The sequence below is a fragment of the Pleurotus ostreatus genome (genome assembly GCF_014466165.1).
Source record: "Pleurotus ostreatus strain PC9 chromosome Unknown scaffold_4, whole genome shotgun sequence".
NCBI lineage: Eukaryota > Fungi > Basidiomycota > Agaricomycetes > Agaricales > Pleurotaceae > Pleurotus > Pleurotus ostreatus.
Genome location: NW_023503159.1, coordinates 3,221,727 through 3,239,817, shown reverse-complemented (window position 1 = coordinate 3,239,817; position 18,091 = coordinate 3,221,727). Strand labels below are relative to the sequence as shown.

General features: G+C 49.9%; 9 protein-coding genes across 9 annotated transcripts; 4 read left to right on the top strand and 5 right to left on the bottom strand.

The window, feature by feature from the left end:
- Positions 1-513: 513 nt before the first annotated feature.
- Positions 514-1,798, top strand: CEL1_5 (Esterase/lipase/thioesterase; the record flags this gene model as incomplete). Its single annotated transcript, XM_036776445.1, has 11 exons — positions 514-694; positions 751-778; positions 829-949; positions 1,005-1,069; positions 1,122-1,268; positions 1,324-1,340; positions 1,395-1,417; positions 1,471-1,575; positions 1,628-1,646; positions 1,696-1,729; positions 1,789-1,798. 11 exons carry the CDS (start codon positions 514-516, stop codon positions 1,796-1,798), a joined length of 750 nt encoding a protein of 249 aa, XP_036632464.1.
- Positions 1,799-1,992: 194 nt separating this feature from the next.
- PC9H_006906 (uncharacterized protein) lies at positions 1,993-3,012 on the top strand (the record flags this gene model as incomplete). Its single annotated transcript, XM_036776444.1, has 3 exons — positions 1,993-2,212; positions 2,264-2,461; positions 2,510-3,012. The coding sequence occupies 3 exons, from the start codon at positions 1,993-1,995 to the stop codon at positions 3,010-3,012; spliced, it is 921 nt and encodes a 306-aa protein (XP_036632463.1).
- Positions 3,013-3,098: 86 nt separating this feature from the next.
- On the bottom strand, positions 3,099-5,453 carry PC9H_006905 (uncharacterized protein; the record flags this gene model as incomplete). Its single annotated transcript, XM_036776443.1, has 11 exons — positions 3,099-3,203; positions 3,255-3,604; positions 3,662-3,746; positions 3,799-4,208; positions 4,263-4,448; positions 4,501-4,683; positions 4,740-4,767; positions 4,820-4,926; positions 4,985-5,145; positions 5,204-5,285; positions 5,336-5,453. 11 exons carry the CDS (start codon positions 5,451-5,453, stop codon positions 3,099-3,101), a joined length of 1,815 nt encoding a protein of 604 aa, XP_036632462.1.
- Positions 5,454-5,877: 424 nt separating this feature from the next.
- Positions 5,878-7,247, bottom strand: PC9H_006904 (uncharacterized protein; the record flags this gene model as incomplete). The annotated part of the gene is made up of 9 exons (XM_036776442.1): positions 5,878-5,951; positions 6,002-6,038; positions 6,076-6,181; positions 6,252-6,392; positions 6,464-6,574; positions 6,625-6,653; positions 6,708-6,971; positions 7,018-7,052; positions 7,100-7,247. The coding sequence occupies 9 exons, from the start codon at positions 7,245-7,247 to the stop codon at positions 5,878-5,880; spliced, it is 945 nt and encodes a 314-aa protein (XP_036632461.1).
- Positions 7,248-7,561: 314 nt separating this feature from the next.
- On the bottom strand, positions 7,562-8,375 carry PC9H_006903 (uncharacterized protein; the record flags this gene model as incomplete). Its single annotated transcript, XM_036776441.1, has 4 exons — positions 7,562-7,647; positions 7,700-7,910; positions 7,960-8,126; positions 8,180-8,375. 4 exons carry the CDS (start codon positions 8,373-8,375, stop codon positions 7,562-7,564), a joined length of 660 nt encoding a protein of 219 aa, XP_036632460.1.
- A 701-nt stretch (positions 8,376-9,076) lies between these two features.
- On the top strand, positions 9,077-10,202 carry PC9H_006902 (uncharacterized protein; the record flags this gene model as incomplete). Its single annotated transcript, XM_036776440.1, has 5 exons — positions 9,077-9,170; positions 9,234-9,453; positions 9,504-9,559; positions 9,621-9,769; positions 9,828-10,202. The coding sequence occupies 5 exons, from the start codon at positions 9,077-9,079 to the stop codon at positions 10,200-10,202; spliced, it is 894 nt and encodes a 297-aa protein (XP_036632459.1).
- A 2,701-nt stretch (positions 10,203-12,903) lies between these two features.
- Positions 12,904-13,727, bottom strand: PC9H_006901 (uncharacterized protein; the record flags this gene model as incomplete). The annotated part of the gene is made up of 2 exons (XM_036776439.1): positions 12,904-12,948; positions 13,023-13,727. The coding sequence occupies 2 exons, from the start codon at positions 13,725-13,727 to the stop codon at positions 12,904-12,906; spliced, it is 750 nt and encodes a 249-aa protein (XP_036632458.1).
- A 195-nt stretch (positions 13,728-13,922) lies between these two features.
- PC9H_006900 (uncharacterized protein) lies at positions 13,923-14,868 on the bottom strand (the record flags this gene model as incomplete). Its single annotated transcript, XM_036776438.1, has 5 exons — positions 13,923-13,970; positions 14,028-14,540; positions 14,600-14,704; positions 14,759-14,779; positions 14,836-14,868. 5 exons carry the CDS (start codon positions 14,866-14,868, stop codon positions 13,923-13,925), a joined length of 720 nt encoding a protein of 239 aa, XP_036632457.1.
- Positions 14,869-15,390: 522 nt separating this feature from the next.
- On the top strand, positions 15,391-17,666 carry PC9H_006899 (uncharacterized protein; the record flags this gene model as incomplete). The annotated part of the gene is made up of 9 exons (XM_036776437.1): positions 15,391-15,650; positions 15,705-15,859; positions 15,911-16,017; positions 16,073-16,268; positions 16,326-16,514; positions 16,578-16,990; positions 17,043-17,115; positions 17,169-17,524; positions 17,574-17,666. The coding sequence occupies 9 exons, from the start codon at positions 15,391-15,393 to the stop codon at positions 17,664-17,666; spliced, it is 1,842 nt and encodes a 613-aa protein (XP_036632456.1).
- Between the last annotated feature and the right edge of the window lie 425 nt (positions 17,667-18,091).

The following is an 18,091-nucleotide window of genomic DNA, read 5'->3' as shown; positions in this document are numbered from 1 at the left end:
TTAAGAACTGGAAAGGTTGATCCGAGACTTACTATCAATGAGCTATGTCCCAACACACAAATGGTCGCCGCCTTGTCGCCGCCCAAGTTGAATGGATAGGTGTCTAGTCAGGTCTATACAAGATGCGTCACACGCGACAATTAGCACGCATTTGCCTTATACACGCCAATTACGACTATATCTTCGGGCCAATATTCTTCCGAAATGTAGTCCAGAATGGTGTTGCGAGGATCTTCGCCTGCAATTCCGCTATACATGCTGACAGCCTACGCGTGTAAACGCGGAATATCTTAGTACGCCATTCGATGCATCCAAGATGACGAGGAACATCCAGCTATGGTCAACGCTGAAATGCCTCATGTGCGTCGACCTCCTGATCACGCCAAGCCCTTAATAACGATCCCTTGGAATGGGTTTGAAGGCGGTGAGTATCACTTACGAGTAGTTACGAAAGTTTGCTCCAACGGTATAAAGAGAGCGAAGAGATGGGGGCTTCCTGCGACATCAGACACAATGCTGAAACTCGCACTGGTATTCACGACTACAGTCCTGAGCGCTCTTACCTTGGTGAACGCTCATGGATATGTGCAGGAGCTAAAACTGGGCTCAACATCCTACACGGGCTATCTTCCTTACTCTGATCCATATTACGACCCTCCCATTCCACGCATTGTCCGCAAAGTTCCTGGAAATGGTACGCATCGACATGTCCTTCACAGTAGAATCCAAACTTATCTTGGGTTGCCGCAGGTCCAGTCGAAGACTTATCGCTCATCGAGTAAGCAGTGATGCTACCAGGTTCGCTGATCTGGTATTCACCCTTGCTAGTGTCCAATGCAACGGATGGAGCGCGGGAGGAATAGCAACGGCCCCAGCACCACTCGTTGGGACCGTCGCCGCAGGCTCTCAAGTTAAGTTCAACTGGACACAATGGCCCGACTCGCACGTCGTACGTGCTTTCATTCGTGCATATGCACACTGATATACTGAGTTGTATTGTCCAGGGTCCTATAATTACTTACTTGGCTCGTGCCCCTTCTGATATCACCCAATGGAGCCCAGGCAACTCGTATGAGTGTTAGTCAAGGCGACGATAAGGAGCTCACACAATCCTGTTTTAGAGCCGTTTGGTTCAAGGTCGCCGAGTCTGGCAAGACCGCCGACGGAAAATGGGCGGCCACCGATGGCTTATATGCCAATAACCATATTTACACTTTCACTATCCCTGCAAGGCTGCGACCTGGACAGTACATCATCCGACATGAGATGTATGTTTCCGTTTTTTTTCTCCGGCTTATGACTTAACTCACGGGGATAATGAAGCATTGCTCTGCACGCTGGTAAGCCATAATCAGGTTCAATTTGCCCCCAGTCTAAATTTTTTTTGAACGCAGCATGGTCTTATCCCGGAGCGCAGGTATGTGTCGATGACCGTCTGCTTCGGCTGAATTATGACCTCACATTATGCAGGTCTATCCATCCTGCTCACAAGTACAGGTAGCTGGCAGCGGAACCGGCTTCCCGACTAGCTTCGTTCCATTCCCTGGTGCTTATACAGGATCTACGCCTGGAATAGTGAGTTTCCTATTAGTACGCGCATCATTGCCAGCTAACATGACGCTTTAAGGTATATGATGTATATACAAGTGAGTACAATACTTATCATACGATCTTACGCTTCTCAACGTCAAGTAGACACCGGAGCATATCCAATTCCTGGCCCCCCTGTGTAAGTGATTTCCATGATTTGTGTCCTTCTCAAGTCGATCACTCACTCCTTGTCTACAGCTGGTCTTGAGCTCCAGTAGTCACTGCTTTCTGCCTTGATATGAGTCTTTGTTTCTGTTTCATTTGATTATTTCTGGGAGAATCCAAAGCTTCGCTTCACAAATTAGTGTACTCCTATGGCTCCTATCACTTATGCACGTGATCAATATCAATTGATATTCAATTGTCAGACTCCCAAACTTATACAACTCTCACTGAAATCCGATGGGTGCTCGAGCACGGCGCGTCGGGGGCGTCTCCCGGTATGCGATGGCGGCGTTCACTCAAGCCGAAGAGCCCGACCAGGAAGATAATCGACCATCAAAGAAACGCAAAGTGGATGTGTCCGCAAACTTCCCTGCTGGTTGGGTTAAAAAATACGATGCAAGCCATCTTGTAGAACATGTTACTGACCCAAGTCAGATACCAGAAGAACTTTCGAAATGTACGTGGCTCGAAACCGCGCCCTGACATAGGTTTACTGACGTGAGCTTAGACTTTTGGCAGCGAAACCGCTATTTTTCATTGTATTCTTCACCGCCGGGCTGCCTTCTTGATGCGGAGGGCTGGTATAGTATAACACCGGAACGGATAGCAGATCAGATAGCAGACCGGTGTCGGTGCGATACCATCTTGGATGCATTTTGTGGAGTCGGAGGCAACGCGATCGCGTTTGCGAAAACATGCCAGAGAGGTCAGTTTCACCTATGACTTACGAGGCCTGATGGTACTCATTTCTCAGTCATTGCAATGGATATAAATCCAACCAGACTGGCCCTTGCCAGACACAATGCCCAGATATACGGCGTGGCTGATCGTATCGAATTTATTCTGATGGACTACATTTCGTTCGCAAAGACCTACCCCACGCAGTGGTCGAGGGCCACGTCAACAAACGAAACTCGTAGGATAGACATCGTGTTCCTGAGTCCTCCTTGGGGTGGCCCGTCTTACCAGCAATCATCTCCTCGGAAGGGGCAAGATCAAGCGGCCGAGGATGAATACTCCCTTTCTTCCATCCAGCCCATCGATGGCGCAGAATTGTACAAGATCACGCAAAGGCTCACTCAAAATATCGCCTACTACCTCCCTCGCAATACAAATCTACAAGAAGTCAGCGCCTTAGTGCCAGCCGAAGGACAGGCAGAATTCGTTGAGGTAGAAGAAGAGTGGATGGGTTCAAAGCTCAAAGCATTGACCTGTTATTTTGGAGGGCTTGTAAAAGGTCAAGAGGACATGTACTGAATCCTAATGATCTCTTGAATGCATATGTTTGTGCGTGTCAATTGTATAAAGGACGGACCTTGATCTCATTATCATTACGACACTTACTAACATAATTCTATGGAATCGTCAAGGTCTGCAATAATCAGGTCCGCCCCTCGCTCTGATATTAGATACACTGGTCCCTGCGTCGGTGCGTTGGGCATGTATGGCTGCAAGCAGAGTCAGTAGGCCGGGGCGATGCGAAGAGAGACGAGGCTTACTATGACAGATGCGTCTACAATTCGCAAACCCTCGACTCCCTTCACCTTCAAATCGGGGTCAACAACGCCCCATCCAGCTCCCCTGGGCGACATGGCAGCCGTGGATAATGGGTGGTATATCGATGCGGCCGAATTGCGTACGAACGCCTCTATCTCGTCGTCAGTATTAGCATTCGCGAAATCCCCGTAAGGCGCATCTATGTAGTCCTCCCAGGCACTCCCGCTCATGAATCGCTTTATTGCTTTGATAGCTTCTTTCAGTGCGAAAATGTCGAAATCGGTAGATAAAAAGTTGGGGTTGATTAGTGGAGGCTCGAATGGATCCGACGACACGAGCTGAAGTTCACCACCTACACGTAGGCCAGTTAGTGATTCTCTCCAAACATAGGACCCCCCTCTCAACGTACGAGATGTGGGTGAAATCAAAGCTGTGGTGATAGTGACGAAATTTCCCTCTGCAGGCATCGGGATTCCTGGTACGGCCCAAAAGTTCTATACCATACGTGAGCTGGCCAACCCGTATGATGATTCATGTAGGAATTACACTGATGATGATCTCCCAGTGAGATGAATTTGGACCCGAAGCGGGGTCTTCAACGGTTTCGAAGATGCTGGCGTTATTGGCAAGCCTCAACCACCCCAAATGGTTGGCAATCGGCGAGACAAGAGGTCCAGTGCGATTATCAGTCCATTCGGTTACATAACTATCCAATAAGGACGCATCTCGGAACATGCTGTCGAGAGTGTCGTTGCCTTTAGTTGTCCAGACTCCCGCAAGTAGAGGGTGGTCCGTCAAGTTCTTCCCAACTGAGGGGTTGTGGACTATGGTTTCAATCCCCAAGGAAGTCAACTCGTCGCGGTTGCCAATTCCAGAAACTTGCAAAAGAACGGGGGTTCCTATGCTCCCCGCCGACAATATGATTTCTTCCGACGCGCAGACTCTCTTTGTCTCAGCTAATGAAGTTGGTTATCAGTCCTAGATGTACAAAAAGTGAGTAAATCACTGACCACCCGCTGCTTCGGCAAACTCGACACAGTGGAACGAAGGTACGCCGTCTTCCGTTCCTGTCTGGACCAGTTTTGTGACATGCGAGTTGACCACAACATCTAAAGTATCCCGTGGTAGCGCGGGTTCGAGGAATCCTGTCGCCGCACTACTTCTCTGGCCATGGCCAATAGAAGCAATCATCCAGCCTATATGTCCATCAAATCGGTAGTTCGATTAGCCGAGACGACGAGCGCATACCTATTCCAAGGACATCGCCTCCGCCCATATCGGGATTGAATGGAAACTCGTCTGATTGCTCTTGCAACGTTTGCAACACTCTGTCGTCAATGGGAGTACTGCGGCCCGGCAACGAGATGGATATCGCCGAGCCATTGCTAAAGCCGTGGTGCGAAGGAATGAATTCGCCAGTGGTGTTGTGATCTATCGTGCGGTGTCAGCGCCATGTTAGCCGTGACGGATCGCTATTCAGTACGCACTGTCCGCTGGCGGCGTCACCCTTTCGTTCTGCACAAGATGAGTCGTCATTGTCTTGTTATTATTCTATTTTGTCCCTTACCCTCGCGATGTACTGCTGCATGTTGTTCCAATTCCACCCGTCATCTTCGGAGACAGCTGCATAACGATTCCAGTCATCGGCCGAGCCTCGCATGAATACTTGATAGTCTGAACGGTGTTCAGGTAAGTGGTGCGTTCTCACACGACATTGTCGTGGAGTACATACTAACGCTGCTACTCCCTCCCAACATTCGTCCTCGCGCGTAAGGGACGGAACGATTATTGTATCCTGCCTGGGGCGTTGTAGTATAGTTCCAATCATACGGTGTATTCGGAGTCAACGTCGTGCAAAAGAGAGGGATTTGTGAGTTTATAATCCCTTCGTGGCTAGGGTGGGTGTTAAATGCATGGATATTAGTTAGACTCAAAGTAGATTTTGGCTCACGATATGCCCGCTTCCAAGACTAAGACAGAGACATCGGGGATCTCTGTCAACCGACTAGCTACAACACTGCCAGCCGTTCCACCTAACCCAGAGTCATTCGGGTCATATACTATCAGGTGCAATCAAGCATACCGCCCACAATGATATAGTCGTAGTCCCTGGGCACGAATTCAGTAGGGCTGCTGTACAGCACAGCAGATGTAAGATGGCCGAAACAAACGACACCGAGAAGGGTTTTGATCGCAGACATTTATGGCTCTGGACAAAATCAGCCTCAAAACCTTTCTCATATATACTCGCGCTGATCCGCTGTAGTGGGGCCAGTCGTTGCCCCCATGGGGTCTCCGCGTCGCGCTCGCACTTTAATTCGGGTATCCTAGTGTATTGGATATTGTCGTAACTGGGGATCATTCTGTGGATACAATAGCGCTACTTAATACAATACTATTGCCATAAAGTCCGATCAATCACCTAGTGGTAAAGACCGCGTGCAGCCGAGACAGTGGCCTCAAGAATGTAGACCCTCCCAACTGATAGGGTATACTTCTACGGACGTCTACGTCCTTCGATTCCGAAAACAAAGCCAGAGAATATTATTTATACTAACCGGAATGTGAGTACCGCGAGATTGATCCGTGGCAAGGGACTCACACATTGATAGAAAGGCCTTAGCCTTAATGGCGCCAACTCTTCACATGGAAAGCATGGAAACCCTGCGCTACCAACCCCTCAGCTGCAGACGAGTTGGCTGGAATGCAGACAGTATGGTTATCGGAACTCCTATATCCGTATACGCACGATCCTTCAGGGATAAAGCAACGCCGTCAGCGCCCCGCTTGTAAACACATTAATAGAAGAGTGCACTCACGTACGACACACTGGCCTTTGATGCACTCGACCGAGTCCACGTTGGGGATTTCCGTACAATCTTTGCCCGAAAAGCCGTCGCTGTCGTCCGACGGGCACCCACCGCAAGACCTATTACCGCAGAGCATCAGCCATCATACACCAGCGGAGCACAGGTTACAAAATGGAACAAGAGACGTACCAAAGGTCATTGAGAACGAATTGACACTTGTACCCAACTTGCGTACGGACGCCGTTGTTGATCTTATATACCGGGCACGCGCGTTCTCTGGATGTGTGGCATGTCGGTATGCCTGGTTCTGATCGTCGAACGGGTACTTGGCTAGCATCGTCAACAAAAGTGATGGCTGAAAATGGTATTAATAGTCTGAACGGCTGGAGGACAAGTCGTACTTACGACAATTTCTCCCGCTCATGGAACAACTAGAAACGGGTGCATATAGGCCCATTGAAGCGGTGCACGACGTTGCTCCGGGCGTAGAGTATGGATACTGATTCGAACACCTGAGAAAAAGATCAGGCCATGAACATCAACTCAAACAAATCTGACAAACTTTTGACAATTTGTCAATGAAGGGTTGTTCTGAACGACGGGGATCATTAGTGATATCAGACAAAGCGTCAAAGGTAGACTTACGTTGAACCAGCCAGCGCAGCAGGCACAACATCCAGTAGCACCTTGTACGGAGTTGAAGGTGCCTGGTGAGCACCATGTGCATTCCACAGCGCCACCAGTGGAGTAGCGACCTGGCGAACATTTCTGTGGATTCGCGAGAGCGTCGGACGGACACATAGACCCTGCCGGACAGCTCAGGCATGAAGTGGAGCCCTGGGTCGCACTGTAGGTGCCTCTGATACAAGGTGTTTCAGTGGTTGCCCCGGCGTTGGGGATGTAATACCCCTGAACTGAATGAGATAAGTGGTACGCATAGAAAACGAGGACATACCGCTCTCGCTTTGGTGCAAGACCGCTGATTATACTCTAGATTTCCGGTGAGACACCTTTCATGAGAATGAGACAACGCGTACCTTTGGTGTAGGATCCCGCTTCACACTGCAGACAAGCGGTTCCGGACAAGTAGGTGCCAGGCGCGCAGTTGGCGGCCTCCGCAAGCGTCAAGAAATTGATGATGACCACGGCGCATGTAAGCCAACTGGTAAACGAAAATGAAGTCATGACGGCGACGTGAAAGGAGGAGGAGGAGGGTAAAGGGGTGAGAGGAGAAGAGGCGGGATCGCATGTCATATATAAAGAAGCCCAGAAAGGGGGTGCTAAGAACGAATGCAACTATTGATCGACAGACAAGCGTTTCGAAAATAAGGTGATCGCAGGTATGCCCTGACAAGCTGAAGTAAATGAATTTCCAGTCAACGAGTTGATATTCATGATCGTCGAAAACAAAGCATAAGAACATAATAGACTAGACATCACGTTAATTAGTGAGAAGTGAGCTATCTCAACGGGATCCGTGGTACCATTTGACTCGTATATTATCGTTGTGAAAGTTCGTCTTCGTCGTCGTCATCGCCTTGTTGCGCAGCTAAGAGCCGATTGAGGAATGGTGCATCCAGCGCACCTTCAAACACGAATTTCAGGATAGTTCGAAACAAATAAAACGATCGACTCACGACCAGCCCCACTACTATGTTTACCCCTATACGCCGATAATACAGGTGAGGGGGATCCAAATGAGGACCCAAACGTAAACGTTGATGAGTTCGGGTTTCCGCTTGGGCTGTCTCCTAGCCCATTGCGAGGAGATGGCGACGCTAGTGAGAGGTTGAAAGAGTTTGTTGTGTTTGGGGTGGGAAACGGCCTTTGTGGCTGAGGAGAAGCAGCCTAGGCCGCCGTCAGACAGTCTCCGCTGAATCGCATCTCAGGTTCTCACTGAAGGTGAAAGTGCTTCGGACAGCTTTTTCTTTTGTGTCATTGGTGAAGCCGCATTGATTTTCGGAGTAGGTGGAACTGATTTCGGAGGCAATGGCTTCCGAGGGAAACGTAGGGCAAACGCTGCTTGAACGATGTTGAATAGCACTATGACCACCACGAGAGATTCTGAAAGACGACAAACTGAGTGAGATATTCAAATGATCACGGTAGTTCCATACCAAATAAGCAGATGAACTCATATAAGCCCCCACCTAGAAGGGCCATGAGTCCATTTCCCCGCAGTTCTCGCCATGTAACGCGTGAAGCAGCAAAAATTGATGGTATGGGGAGCAAATACGTGGTAACCGCCAAGAAGCCAATGGCCAGTATGTTGATTCGGATTCGTAGGAGGGCTTCTGAGCGATACGGCTTCATTGCTGAAAGTACGAGGAGGAGATGGTGAAATTCAGTTTGAACTTTGGTAGACTCAGGACCTGCTCAAGACAAGGAGGCGGTCGCCATCACGTGATGAATGTGCCGCTCTCCTAAATTAGATAGGGGTCTGATTTAGATGGAAGTGTTTGAACACATTTTCTCAGTTGTAATAAGACTCATATATTACAGCACACTTGACACCCATTATCTGGCGAGAAATAGCTCCTATGAGCGGCAGCGATACGAGCCAGAAATTGATCAACTATTTTATACTTCTGATGACAGCTCGCTTCAGTTTGCCTCATCAGTTCTTTTCCTGGACGTCACCTCCACTACCTTTCGAGAAATTGACCAAGTTCACCGCTGTACTGATAATGCTTTTAGCGAGTTTCGGCCATCGTTTGGGAAGGCACTGGAATAACTCTGTGTGTGTAGGTGTACATGTTCCAATTGTGCGCCCCTGTGAGAGATATCTCACGGTCACAGCAGTGAGTCCGAAATGACCGAGAGCTTTGAATGGATGGTCCCATCCATGACGTTCTCTAGTCTTTATTCGAAGATGCAGTACCCAGAACTCGTATCATTTGGTCCTGGGGGTCGATCCTCCCCGAGGAGGCCTTGCATCGAGTACTGCCTAATAGGTATATAAAGGTCAAGGATTTCAATAGATGAAGATTTATCCCCACTTTCCAACGCTCACCATGAAATCTGTCTTCGTCCTCGCCATCTTCGCCGCCGTCGCCACCAGCAGTGTGCACGCTGCTCCGCAACTCGAGAGGCGCGCAGAATTAGACGGTAAGCCGAAGCTGACGTCGTTCACCCAACAACTTAATCTGACCCGGACTTTGTCGTTTGCAGATGTCGCCGTACTAAATTTCGCGCTTACGCTCGAGCACCTTGAGAACGAGTTCTACTCGGGTGCCCTTGCGAAATTCGATGAGAAGGCCTTCACCGACGCCGGCCTGCCCCCATTTGCTCGCGGACGCTTTGTCGAGGTCTCCGAACACGAGAAGGCCCACGTTCGCCTTCTCAGTAATGTCCTTGGGGACAAAGCGACGAAGCCGTGCACTTACAACTTGTAATATTTTTTCCAACCGTTTGTACCGCAGCTGACACCGGAGTATCCAGTCCGTACAGCGATCCCAAGTCATTCGCCGCCTTGAGCCAAATTCTGGAAGGTGTTGGTAAGTATCCGCTGCAGTGCATGATGTAAACAAGGTGCTCACGAAACACGGTCTGAAATAGGCGTGTCGGCATACACTGGTGCTGCCGCGTTCATCGAGAACAAAGATTACCTTACTGTTGCAGCAAGTATCTTGTCCACCGAGGCACGACACGCCGCCTATGTTCAATCCGCCGTGAACAAGTTCGCGGGGTGGTCCGGAGCCTTCGACGTGGGCGGCTCCGTTTGCCAATTATACCGTTTCACGCTGACAGTCTACCGTATTGCAGATTCCTCTGGGATTGAATGAAATCTTCAGTTTAGCCGCACCGTTCATCACCTCATGCCCCGACTCTAACCCGAACCTACGGGTGAAAGCGTTCCCCACTCTCACCGTCGTTACACCCAACCTCAAGCCAGGCTCGAAAGCCACTCTCAAATTCGACTCCCCTAGCGATTCCGGTGACCTATACATGGCGTTCTTTACTGGTCTGGCGAAGAAGTTCGTCAAGATCGAGAACAAGGAAGTGACCATCCCATCCGACCTCCTTGGAACTGTTTACGGGGTTGTCTCCAAGAGCGCAAACTCGACAACGGATGACGATGTCGTAGCCGGAGTGGCTGTTTTGCAATTCAACTTCGATTCTAGAGGCCACCTTGTTTAGGTTATTTGGTATCTCCTACTTTACGCTTGTCGAGTATTCGTTCCTTTTGTCAGTGTTACTTACTTTTATTCCCTCGAACTGTTAATAGTATTCAATGACATCTAAATTCATGATAATGAGGTGCAAACGAAGGCAACAGAGTCAAATCTTCCTAAAGATATGTCGGCTGGCGGCAACATATACACCTTGTATACACGTTGAGCAAACCTTCAGAGTTATCGACGTCGCCGAGAGCCCTGTAGGAGACGTTCGAAAAACGATTTGAGGCTGGCGCGCCCACAGAACCTCTTCCCCACTATCAGAGCATTCGCGCCCTCAAGCCCACCAAACGCGTGTATAGTCCTTACCGATGAATCGCCAGGGCGCTGAAGTTCACGTACGGCCGCCGTTGTAGTTTTAGGGTTATCACCCAAGCGAAACTTGGAAGGCACCGCCCAGCCCTCAAGTTCTCTTGGTTTGGTTCGAAAATAACCACAACAGCGACGCCGTGTTTCGATAGATCGACAAGCAGAAGTCGTTCTGAGTATTTCAGAGGGGAGTTGGCCTTGGCCCGTCAGACTGACCGGCGAGGGTGGTTCAGTTTCACACTGCTGGACGTGACGTGATCACGCGCGCCCTCCAGCGGCCACCGTGATCGAGTTGACCATCGCCGCGACCCACAACTCTCAGGAGTGTGCATTGTGCAGAGGTAAAATAAAGCTGCGCAGACCAACGATCTAGATATCCATATCTCAGCCCGATCTCCCTCCTGAAATTTGGCGGTACATCCTGTCCTTTCTTTGGGATCCTCAAATCCTCCAAATCCATCGGGTGAACCGTTTGCTCCACGATGTTGCTGTGGATTATCGACACGAACGCCGTCGAGCAAGAGATTGGTCCCTACGACTCTTGATTGAACCGAACGATGTTGATTTGAGTTGCAATACAGGATCTTGGCTGGCCAAACGAGTCAAGGCACTTCATGAATCACGTTTGTGTCTCGACCGACGCGACGGGAGTCCCATGGGTCAATTGCAATTGCCAACAAGGCCGAGCTCGAACTCGAACCCAAGGCGGTGTTGATTGCCAACCTGCCGCTGAGGCCGCGAAAGAAGGACCCCAAGAACAAGAACAGCACGAACTTACAACTCTGGACGCCGAAGCTTTATCTGCAGTCCTTCTAGACGCTGCTGCAGGAATGAGGCGCTTCGAGGAATAGGAAATCTATGCCCCTGGCATTGCGACCTCGCGCTCGATATTGAGCTCCTATGCTACCGTTTTCGGTCCCTACGAACACTGAAATTTTGGTCGACTATCGATAAATTACATCTGATGCTCCCTACCTTTCAATTCTGTGACCTGAAGGAAGTTGTTTGCTGCTGTACCTACGCTCCGCACCATCAGCGAACATCCCGTCTGGCGCACGCTATTTTCTACGACCCCTCGCGCCGATGTTGGAATACCTCACCCTTCACCGGTCACACTTCGTGCCTACGATCGCGAAGTCGTGGAGGAATGGTTATGAGTATTACACAGAGATGGTGAATATCCTACTAATGCCGTTCATGGGCTTCGCTTGGACAGCTCCAACTGCCGAGGCTTCCCTCATTAGGGTTGATGTCTGGCGAAGTGCGTATCCCTTAAGGATTTTGGAATGGGTCGCTGTCTCTTTCCCTTACTTTGAAGCGCAACATGTCGTTCAAGCAAATATATTGATTTGGTACGTACTTGCTAGTGGCAGCCTGGTTTTATACGCACGCGCTGACAGACTCCTTCCTTCGAGGTTTACATACAGGATCGACGCCACTCTGACTGGAGACTCTCTTCAAGTGTCGTGTCCTGCAGCTTATGACCGTGATATCGCTGCCCCCCTAGCTTCCGAGACGCTCACAAATACTGTGAAACGGAGTATACCTAGTTCAACAAGCGTGGTTGACGTGACTGGTGAGTCTACACCAGTATTTGACGATGTTCGTGCTCACCGGCAATGCTTCCCTCCGTCTCCCGTCCTCCGATTATTCGACTTCCTTCGCCGTAGAGATGGCGCCCCTAAGCTGTAACTGGGGTTGGAGATGAGAAAGAAACATAAGTAATATATTTCGCTGTTACACAATATGATTCTCGAGAACCAGAGGTACTTATCTGACGCGATAGACAGGATAGAAGGCATAAGAATAGGGACCCTACGACCTATACGCTATAATGTACGTACGTTCTACATCTACTTTCGGAAATCAAATGTTGGAAAACCAATTCAACGTGTAGTATACCATCTTTCAACAACGGAGCAAATCCATCTTCCAGCTTTGCTACTTCCGTCGTTCGATCTACTCGAAAGTCTCCAGTTTCTATATTGCCGTATGCAGTGACTGCAATGCTGATTGCGGCGAACTCTAATCTTCCGCTTGTAAATAGGCCTTGAAGAACGCGTGATAATCGTGGATAATCTGAGTTGTAGTGCCAATTCATTTGCAGATGTATGTTGAGTGAGAGTCGGCGTAGATACCTTGGAAACGAAGAATGATTTATGCAGTTTTCGATCCAAGTAGAGTAGGTCTCAGGAGATGATGCAGTCCCTGATATATGTAGCATCATTTCAGACAGGCGCGTTGTCTTCGGGAAGCAAAATGTGGGGTCAAGGTTCTGCCGGACTGAACCCATGAAAGAGTCAGGAAGAAAGAGGCTGCAGGGGGGGAAGTGATGCCTACCATGCAGGGTAAACTTAGACAGCTCTTTCGGTATCCACGGAGGAAAGGACCCAGTTGTACTAGAATTGTCGGTGAAAAAGGAATTTAGATTTGGGCATTCTATAGCGCGCTCAGCGAGTATAGAGGGTTCTACGCAGCAAAGCGTGAGATTGCGGAGGGCATCCAGACGGGTGACTGTGGGGGCAATGGACACAGGCTCGGCTTCTGGTGACTGGATTGGGGTAGAGACATTGATACGTCTCAGTGATAAGTCTTCTAGGAGAGTAGAAGAAGCTGCAAGTATGTGAAGGAGGCGATCAGGAGAGTCGAACGCCCAGTTATCCATGGCGAGTACCCGAGGGGCGGTGGCGAGTAGGTCCGTGATCCACTGCATCCAGTGATCTTCGCCCGAGGGACTGTAGCTAACTGACATCAATTTGCGATCAAGCTGCAACGTACGCAGGTTTTCGAATCCGCCGAGACACTCCTTGAGCCAGGCTGGGGGCGCAATCGAGGCGTGTTTATCGGAGAATACGAGACGAAGTACCTGCACATACTTCCTCAGGTGAGGAGCTGTTGAGTGGAGGTAAGAGAACCGAGATATAAATGAGGCAGTGCTGGAGCGTATGGTGATGGAGCGGAAGATGCGTGGGCAGCAGATGTCATGCCATACGTGGGACACAAGGGAGCAGGAAGACAGTGCGGTATGGTTCAGCTTGTCCTCTGTACGTTCCCCGTCGGTGACATCAAGGCAATCAACGATGCATTGAATGAGTTCGATGGGGAGAACCGGCCGCTTCACGATGAAGGGGATACCACGGTGCTGATCGCCCCAGTGTCCATCATCTCGGACTGACATACGTAGCTTGCGACTCCTTCTATATCTGTGAGTTGAGCCCGTCGAGCGTTGTTGAATACGAGTTGCTTAGGGCTCGCGCGACAAGACTGTGGCTTCAGATCTAACTTCAGAACGGTAATTGTCCCTTCACAAGGTAGTTCTCACGGCTCAGGAGTGGTAGAATTCAGATAGATTATACATGACACCAATATGAAACTACTCTTGTCTCCCAAATCTTTTCTGGTACACCTCGGCGATGACATCCTGTTGGATTATTTACGAATGAGCAAGGGTTGGCCACAGAACGAGTCGATTACATACCTCATGGAACGTCTTCTTGAAGCTTTCCCTCTCGAACAACGCTTCGACATACGACTTGAATCGCTTATATTTCTCATCCTCCTGGAGGATCTTGAAGCTCGCGGGGCCGACCCCCTTGGCGAACCCGCCGATGTCATTTTTCAGTATGACGTACAACCGAGCGATGAATGGCAGAACGGCAGCATCTGCGATAGAGAACTGGCTTCCCAGGGCGAACGGCCCCTTGTCTTCAGGAGGAAGTAGGCTTTGCAGGGCTTCGATACCCTTTAGTAAGTTTTCGAACGGTTCTCCGCGGGCGACGAATGCCATGTAGAAAGGAGACACCTTAGTCGAGAAGGCATCGATGAAGAATCGTGCCTTGGCACGGAGGACGGGGTCCTTGGGGAGAAGGTTGGAGTCGGGGTAAAGGTCGGCGATGAATTCGAGCAGGACGAGAGATTCCGCAATCTTTTCGGATTCAGGGGATGGTTGATCGGGGGCGGTCTTGGGACCCCCATAGGCGATGGCTGGAACCTACCACATATGTAGGTGAGAATATGTCAGTTAGTAGGATTATGACATGGTCCACATACCTTGCTAGCTGGGTTCACTCGAGGAGCGTACCACTCCGGTTTGTTGGAGAGATCGATTTCATATCGAGTATAATCGGCGTGAGCCTCCTCAAGCGCCAACTCCGTCTACAATACTGTACGTGAGTATGACGATTGCTGCTGATCTCTCCAGTTACGTACTCTGTGAGCGTACGGGCAGATCTAAATAGGGTTTCGGTTAGTCGATTGATACTGGGCCGAATCATGCTAGCACATACCTTGGCTGTGTACAAGGTCAATGTCTCTGGCATGGTCTGGGAATGTGGCCGCTCTCATCCTGAGGCCCCGTACTTAAACGACCTTGTGGTGCGCCATTATGCGAAGGGATGATGTGAAGGATGAGTAAGATAAGGTACCAGGGATTGGTAATGCTAGGTAACGGGAATTGATCAGCTGGCCAGTGCTGCAGCCTGTTCCCACCGTAAGGATGTGAGTGAAGCTGAGTAAAAAAAGACAGAATTATGGGTTATTATAGGTTAGTATTGCGCACACCCCTCAGGGAAGGACCCCTAAGTCATTTATTTGAGCCTCCGACGTTTCCTACCTCCAAGTACTAAAGCTACTAAAGGTTCAGGCCTCCCGCATTGCTTCGGACAAACGGATACAAAGAGACGAGGCGGATTTATGACGGATTTGAGGCGGATGGAGGAGAGCGCTGCTACACATCAAACCATGTTTTGGCGCTCACTATGCTGCAGCTTCCCACCTGCTTCCGGGTGAGCACCTAAGTCTACCGTGACTACCTTTTCACCACCTCTCAATTTATCTAGAAAATGCTGCCTTGGGATGTTTTCATGATATTCCTCCTTGGGAGCTCTGCCCTTGGCGAAATCTTGATGTCGGCCTCGGAGGTCTCGAGAAACTACGACTTCGTTATTGTCGGTGGTGCGTGTGTCGTTTCCTTTTGCGCCCTTCGTTTGACGTGTACAATCCTGCTGATGATACCGCTAGGTGGAACAGCCGGAAATGTAATTGCAAATCGTTTGACGGAGGACCCCGATATCCGGGTACTAGTCGTTGAATCTGGAGGATTGTGAGTAGTACTTGCAATATAAATGGTGGCTACATATGTGTGATCGTTGGACAGGAACGAAGACGTACTAGAACTACAGGTGCCCTTTTTGATGCCCCAAATTCCTATCAAATACACTTGGAACTTCACGACTATACCCCAAGTAGGCCTTGAGGGTAGGTCTGTCATCTATAACAGGGGACACATCTTGGGAGGCTCTTCTTCGATAAGTGGGTTTGAATTAGCTGTTTTGCTTGCTATGCTGAATTCTACATTGCTAGATGGGATGGTTTACACCAGAGGTTCGGCTGAAGACTATGACCTGATCGCCAATATTAGTGGGGATGAAGGATGGTCCTGGGACCGACTCCAGCACTACGTTAAGAAGGTATCTACATGTCCTGCCCCTCGTACGGATCGCTCGTGCTCATCTCTGACGGCAGCATGAGCGATGGTCCAGCCCCGTCAACAATTCCTTGCATTTGTTTAGGCCTGAGGTCCATGGCTTTCGCGGGATGACCTCAGTCACCCTAAGCAAGACTCGACATTCTATTGATGACAGGATGCTCAAGGCCACTGAAGAGAGTAGTGAATTCCCCTTCAACACTGACTATAACTCTGGACAGCCTCTGGGCTTTGGTGCAACCCGAGTGCTATTTCCACATCGCCGCTGCGGCTAATCAATATTAATATCAGGTTGGGCGCAATCAACAATTACTTCGAGTGGCCGCCGCGATAGCTCTGCAACATCGTACCTTGGCGCAAGGTTTATACGGCGAGCTAATCTCCATGTTCTATTGAACCATAGAGTGCTTCGCCTGCTTCCTGCTCCCAGCGGACCGGGTGTGCACTTCAATGCCGTCGAATACGGGGAGATCGTCGATGGTATGGTGTGATATGTCTTCCGGGTTTTAACGTTACTGAAGCTTGCTTCTGACACAGGCGCAGTTAGTTCTCGTCAGATTGTTGTGGCAGCCAAGGAGATTATACTCTCGGCCGGGTCCGTAGGGACCCCTCACATCTTACTTCATTCAGGCATCGGAGATGACAGTACTCTATCTGCACTCGGGATCAAAACCACCCACCACCTACCAAGCGTCGGCCAAAACTTCACTGAACAACCCATTACGATTGTACAGTGGCCTGTAGACGACAACAATACTACGGATCAGTTCACACGAAATGCCACGCTCATGGCAGAGTTCCTAGATGAGTGGAAATTCAATAGGTCCGGCCCATTAACGTCCTCGACGACAACCCATCTCGGGTACCTACGACTACCTGGTAATTCAACCGTATTCGATATCGTCGCCGATCCCTCGGCCGGTGTAAACACGCCCCATATTGAGCTCTCTTTCTCAGTATGTCCTTCCGATTCTTCTTCTACCACATAGCTCCAGTGACGTTCTCCAGAATGGTTTCATATTTCCTGTGCCTACGGGCGGGGGGTTAGGTGTAATTCTCTTCCTTGTTACTCCAATGTCGCGTAAATACGAAGCTTCCTCGCTCATGGAACATTCGCTCATCCCTCGAGATCAGGTGGCTCCATTTCGCTGAACACCTCCGACCCCTTGGATCAACCCCTGATAGATCCCGCCCTGCTAATGCACGAGTTTGATCGCTTTGCTTTGCGAGAAGCCATTCGACTTGCTCTCAGATTCGTCGCTTCCCCTGGCTGGGAGGACTACATACTCGAACCGTCCGGATCCCTCTCATCACTGGATATCAGTGACGACGGGCAGCTCGATGCATTCCTCCGAGCCAGTGTACTCGCGGGATTTCATTCTGTTGGTTCAGCGTCAATGTCACCGAGAGGAGCGCGCTGGGGAGTTACGGATCCCGACTTGAGGTTGAAAGGAGTACGCGGGATACGTGTTGTAGATGCTTCTGTTATTGTTGAGTACCTTTCCTTTAGTTGCCGCCCAGCGCGCTGACCGTCCATAGCCTCATATACCGTCAGCGCATACGCAAACTGCCGTGTATATCATTGCGGAAAGAGCTGCAGACTTGATCAAGGAGAGTTGGGGGACTCGCTAAGTGTGTATTCTATATCCTCGCACGCCACCGACGTCGTGGATCTATTCCGTGTCTAGGAGGCCCGAGGGCCCGGAATATCTCAACAATTGAATGTATGTATATATATATGTAAATCTGCGCGGCGACTCTTTATGCGAGCATCTTAGGGAGGCGCAGAATTCTCATGCTGGGCCTTGCGACATTCCATGTACGGCGAGGTAAGGTAGAGGTAGAAGGGGGTAGTGACGAACGTCGTACATGAGAAAGTATGTTTCGGAGACGCAAATCCTGTACATTTCTGTGCACTTCGACCTCATCAACGACTCCGCCGCCGCTGTGGATCGAAGTCCCGAGCCCATCTACCTAGGTAACAGAGCGAGAGCGATTAGTCTTAGATAGCTACGTATAGACACCTACAACTATACTTGTCTGTACGACGATCTTCT